This window comes from Corapipo altera, unplaced genomic scaffold (assembly GCF_003945725.1).
Source record: "Corapipo altera isolate COAL_440 unplaced genomic scaffold, ASM394572v1 45, whole genome shotgun sequence".
Lineage (NCBI taxonomy): Eukaryota > Metazoa > Chordata > Aves > Passeriformes > Pipridae > Corapipo > Corapipo altera.
In genome coordinates, this window is record NW_020884877.1 from 22,064,847 (window position 1) to 22,070,846 (window position 6,000).

The following is a 6,000-nucleotide window of genomic DNA, read 5'->3' on the forward strand; positions in this document are numbered from 1 at the left end:
TGAAATGTTCAGAATGAGGGAAGAAAGTACACTCTCCTGGAGTGAAAAGGCAGAGTTGGGCATTATGAGATATACCCAGGTGTCTGTAGGAAGTGAGCTTGTTAAAGATAATGAAGTTACAGGGTTGTTAAGCCTGTATAAATCTGGCCTGCTATCTTAGCTCTGCATTATTCATGCTGTTAGTTTAGCCTGAGAAATTGGTCTTAGATGGGTGTAGATCACATGCTGCTCCACTAATCACCTCTAAATGCCAGCAGCCCTGAATACCCAGAGGGAGACAACAACTCCCTTAGGAGGAACAGAATGGAAAGGTTAAAGGCAAACAAGCCTGAGACCTCTTGGCAGCTTGCTGTACCTAAACGGCAAGCTGTGTGTTGTTTCTGAACAAGCCACGATGGCAGTTTGGCAGGGCAGGTTCACTCCTTCCCCTCCCCAAGGAAGCTGGCTTCTGTAGGAGCCAGGACACCTAAAGTGAAGCACAGCATGTTGCATCCATCTGTACATGCACACTTTGGAAAAGAACAGGCATGAAAATACCTTATCAGAGGCAGTTTTATAAATCTGCCAGTGTGCTGGACAAGCACTCTAGGAGGCCCCATCTGGCTGTCAGACTTTGAAGGGGAAGATCATTTTACACTGGAGGGGAATTGTAGTCATGAAATATTCATGCAGTAGTCCTAATAAAATGTGGCAAGGAAGAATTTTTGGCAAGTGCTGGTCTTTCAACAACCTTCGGCTATTTTCATGTCTGCAAGCACAGCTAAGGGGGAGAGAACATCTGACGACATGAAGTCTCCGATTATTGTTCCCCAAACCCAGAGCTCTGGGATAGCAGCTGATTTGCCTAGTGCTTATTCCAGACCTTTTGTAAGCACTCCCTGACCTTGCTGCAAGCATGAAGGTGTTGATAGTGGTGTCATGGCAACATTCTGTTTACCTGTATTTCCCTGGTCTCTTAGGGACCCAATTTCTTCAGTCTTTAGGCCTTTCATTTTGAAACTGGTTTGCTACCAACATGTAGGCTGTTACTAATGTCTTTCATGACACTCTTCTCTCCTCCAGATTCCCTATATAGAAACTAGTGCCAAGGACCCACCTCTGAACGTTGACAAGGCCTTCCATGATCTCGTGAGGGTAATAAGGTAAGCTGCAAACTCTTCACTTGGTTACTGCTCATGGATGGGATGTGCAAGAGTCCTGGCTCAGAGAGCTAATGGGGAGCAGCAGCTAGGTTTGCTTGCAGTGGGAGATTTCTGGGGTTTATTAACTTTCTTGTCCTGTATCTGCATAGGTATGTCACAAGTACTTAGTTACCCTTGCAGGACATCAGTGCCAGGCACATGAGGAACTAGCTGTGGCCATAATGAAAATATATTATTCAATGAACAGTGCAAAGCCTACTCCAATGATGAGCTGTAAAGGGACGGTGTTGAAAGCTCTGGACCAGTAATTTGGGTTTTCATACTTTTGTGCTCTGAGGGTCTCATATTGCCAGAGGTTAAAAAGGATGTGCAAAAAAATCTACAAAATTCTAATGTTGTAGGTGACTTCTAACATTTTCTGCTCACTAAATGGAAAAAATTAAGCCGCTTTGTATAAGAAACAGCATGACCTAATGGCTAAGCCACAGGTTTCCTCCTCAGACTGCAGAGGTTTGTTCCCAGTTTTGTCATGAGCTGCCTTTGCTCGTTTTGGCAAACGCCCGCTCTCCGGGCGAACCCCTGCTCTGGCTGCCAGCAGGGAGGGGCTGCCTTCCAAAATCCCGGCTCCCCTGCAGGAAAAGAGCTGCATGCACATCTCAGCATCTCTCTTGACTGATAACCTCAATTCTCTTTGAGAAGATTTGTTTTTCTGGCACCAGTTGTCTGGCAGATTTTCTGGACCTTCATTTTTCATGTTTTGGGAGGGTGCTGAGCTGAAATCATGCTCCTCCCTGCCGTGCAGTCAAAGTGCCTCGCTCGGCAGTTAAACCACAAGGCATTTATTCACAGCATATCTGTACTTGTGAATATACTAGCACAGCCTCAAGTCAGCCTCCATCAAAAGCAGATGGTACTGCCCACTCTTCCCACATGTCTCAAAAGCAGGGGGCAGAAAGTCTTTGGAGAACTGAGTTGGAAATGTCCCAAGCTCTTTCCCAACTGTTCTGTAGCTCAGCATTAGCTGGCTAGATATTACTTTTGTGTTGCAGCAAACTCTTACCACCATCTATTCTGCTCTGTGGGAAAGAAAAACATAGCCAAAATAAGATGGGAAGGCTCTGTTTGCTTTCTCTCCCTAACACAACTTCAGGCAGGCTGAAAGGAGAATTGTAATGAGGCATCACTAAATTTAAACCCTGAAAATGTACTCTATAACCTCAAAAATAGGTGGTATACCTCAGTTTCCTGAGTAGCCACCGTGAAAGTCATTGCCAACCAGGTAAAACCCCCTGTGACATCAAGGGCACCAGAGATGTTCACAAGAGCTGAAACTCGGGTTAAATCAGGAAGCAGGGAGATGTTGTGTGATCTGGCTGGTCACTGGCCACTAAGCAGCTTCACTTGGTCTTTGGACATCATAGGATAGCATCACCCATCAAGTATTGCTTTTCTGGTTTTTAAGTCAGCTTTTCCAAATAAAATGTAAATTTCAGTACTCTGATAACTGTGTCATTCCTGGAGTGCTTTGCAAATGAAAGGCCTCCTCAGAGTCCCTCTGAGTTCTCAGGGTGAGGATGCTCATTCAAGGCTGGCACTGTTTGTGCTCTTTGTATTTGGCTTGATTTATTTAGCTCCATGCAAGAAACTGTTGTCTGGAAGTAATCCAGAAAGGAGTGGGGTGATTGAGTCCACCCAATAGATCTTTTCAATTTGCTGATGCCCCTTTTATGCAGTGCATGCACAGAGACTGTCACAGCAGAAACCTTGAGTGGGCACAGTTTGTGGTTTTCTGGATCTCTGAAACAGATCCAGAACAGTATGAACATCTTGTGGTTGCTTAGTGTTAATCCACATTCACTTTAAAGAATTTTTTTAATTTCATCTTTCTAATTTTGAGCTTTAAGGTTTTAGGTTTTTCATGCCTCCAGCCTTCATATTCACTGGAAAAAAAATCTTATTAGCCAAAGCTGACTTTTTCAGATGGTTGCAAGAATCTGGAAGCTGCGGCTGTAAGAAAAACACCAGCTAAAGCCATAGTGATTTGTGCCCCAGCTATGTGTCATCCTGGTCTGGATAACTTGGTATGAACACTAGGTTTGATGCCTGCCATATTACATCACAGTCAGGCTGGGTTTGAACTATTCAGACTCTCAGGTTTGAATCTACAGAAGCTACTAGTGTTTGTTTGTTTTATCTTGCAACAAAATCTAAGTCTACAGGCTGCCTATCAGGTGTTTGAGCCACAAACAATTCTGTTGAATTTGCACCACTGGGCTGGCTGAGTGGCTGCTGCAATCAGATACAGTTACAAACAGGCATTTAGGCAACGCTGTGCCGTAGTGCAGGAAGGCTCTCAGCTGCATGTTTGTGGTGACTGTGAATTCAGACCACCAGGACATCTTTCTGGGGTCAGCTCATTCTCTGTGTTGAGGTGCTCTTCCCAGCTTCCGGGGAGACCAGAGACCCATTGGCAGCAAACTCTTTTTTTTTTCTGTATTATTTTTAGCCCCTCTCCATAACCAATTCCTCAGCAGTACAACTGACCAAGGGCAATTCCAGCTGAAAGAACGTCTTTCCAAAAAATATTCTTTCTCTGTATCTCTCTCATATCTCTCATGTTAACTACTGAGTGTTAGCAGCAGTGTGATGGGTGACGTTGCATTGCTTAGAGCATCCCTGTTTCTCATAGCAGGGAAAGAGGCAGCAGTTCTCCCAGGGCAGTTGGAGGCATATTGCCCTGGCAGGACATACATCCCTGCCATTAGCCTTAATTTTTGCTTATGGCTCTTCCTTCCTTCCTTAAGGATGCAGGCGGTTGTCAGCTGTGTGGCAAGAAAAGCCATGCAGTGGTGGAAGGGTATATGGAGATATATACACAAATACCCTTGTGCACACCAAGGTGCTGTTCTGCAGGCTACCCTTATGTCTCAACTGCTTATTTTCCTCTCTGTCTCCCAAAACAGGCAACAGATCCCAGAGAAAAGCCAGAAGAAGAAGAAAAAGACCAAATGGCGAGGGGATAGAGCCACGGGCTCCCACAAACTCCAGTGTGTGATTTTGTGACGGGACACCCTGTGAGTGCCTTGGACACCTCCCTCCTCCCCCCTTGACCCACCGCCAGCCCAGGCGAGGAGCAGCAGTGTGGTGCCAGCGCGGCCCCATCACCCCCTCGGGGTCCCTACGGCAGCTCAGACTTGGAGGAGGCGGCTCGGAGGGTCTGGACATCCCCCCGAGGGGGCTGCACCTCAGGGCCAGTGTGGGAGCCGCACGAATGGGAGGCGGAAGGGATCAGCAGGACCTCGACTGTCAAACATCCCCAGCGCCTTCCAGGGGCCTCCATGATGTTTATTTAAAAAAAAAAAAAAAAAAAGGAAGAAGAAAAAAAAAAAGAAAAAAAAAGTGTTGGTTTTATCTGCAAAACATTTCTTCTTGTGACCCATTTCTGAACAGCCATGAATAGCCCCCCTGTTTGGTACAGTCATCTGTGTATGTGTGGGGGAAGGGAAAGGGCTTTTCTTTCTCGAATTTTTTTTTGTCCTCTTCTTCTTTCTCGTTTTTTGCTCAGTGAGTGTTGGGTTGCAAAGAAACAATGGCCGGGGTTAGATTTTTTGCACTGAACTCTCTCTTGGGCGGCAGTGCCAAAACACGACTTCATATGAAAGTGCATAGATTTGGACGAAGAAAATTAATTCCAGCTGCTCTGGGTGCTCCAGACATTGTGTCAGACTCTGGAGGGCTGCCAGCTCACAGACCATAAACTCCAGCTTAGGAAAGGAGGTTTGGGCTCGGATTATATTTTTTTTTCTTACCCTTTGTCAAGAGGTTTTGTTTCTGTTTTGTAACTTGGGACATGTCAAACTTAAGGTGTTTTGTTAACCTGGAAGTATTTAAATTAAAGTAATTTACAAATGGAAGGGTATGTCATCTTTAAGGCGGGGGGGGAGAGGAAGGGAGAGAGGAAGTAAAACTTGAACTGAATTTGTTATCTGGGTGTTGAATTTCTCCCTCATAAATGCATGTAAACTGGTGCGATCTAAATCCCTGTTTATTATTCCTTAACCTTTCCCTGCAAAGCCACTCTTGGGTAGATGAATTGTTTTGCTTTTCCCAGGCTCATCTGACACACACAGGAAAAAAAATCTGCTTATGGGCTTTGGCTCAATGTTTCTTCTTTTCCCTCCTTCTCTGAGAGCTGGTGACTTGAAAAGAAGAGGTGTTTTGAAAATGATTCAAGCAGGATGCGTCTCTTCTTAAGCTTACTATACCTAAAATGTCTCCCTGAAAACAGCAAAGGCTAAGTGTGCCTTATGAAAAGGCAAGGCAAAAAACCTGCAGCCATTCAAACTGCCATCTGTGGCACCAGAAATGTGGCTGTGCACATCCTGGAGGGGCCACGTGTTCTTTCACACCTTTCCTGGCACTAAGAATGGCGGTGGCAAATTTGTCTTTAATTTAATGGAATGTCATCTGCTGGATTGAAGCCATCAGCTGCATTCACATGGTCACCAGGCCTCTTTAAAAGTAGCAACTTGCTTTTCATCAGCTTGAATCCTATTCAAATACACTTTGTGGGCATGACTTAAAATATTGGCAGAGTATGAATGCCTGAGATTTATGTGTCTGAGCACAGAAAATCCTGGTATTAGATATTGAAGATCCATTCAAGATGGTGGATCATCACAGACTTGTCTACTTGCCACCAGGTTTCATTTCTTGACCCTTTGCCTGGCCAGTTTTTAAAATCCAAGTTGGCATTTTTCAGGTGAATGAGGCTAATGGACACTTTTCCTAATTTGTCCAGTCTTGATCACAGCCAGAAGATGGTAAATGCCTGCGGCTGGCTCAGCAAGCTGCTTAC

General features: G+C 45.0%; 1 protein-coding gene across 3 annotated transcripts in view; it reads left to right on the forward strand.

Moving 5' to 3' along the window:
* MRAS (muscle RAS oncogene homolog) overlaps positions 1-4,520 on the forward strand; it is a 38,297-nt gene extending 33,777 nt beyond the window's left edge. For all 3 annotated transcript variants that reach the window (XM_027637364.1, XM_027637363.1, XM_027637365.1), the window contains 2 exons: positions 1,063-1,142; positions 4,106-4,520. In XM_027637364.1, the coding sequence (XP_027493165.1) occupies positions 1,063-1,142; positions 4,106-4,205 (180 nt within the window). In that variant the 3' untranslated portion in view covers positions 4,206-4,520. The remainder of the gene's footprint in view (positions 1-1,062; positions 1,143-4,105) is intronic.
* The last annotated feature ends 1,480 nt before the right edge of the window (positions 4,521-6,000 follow it).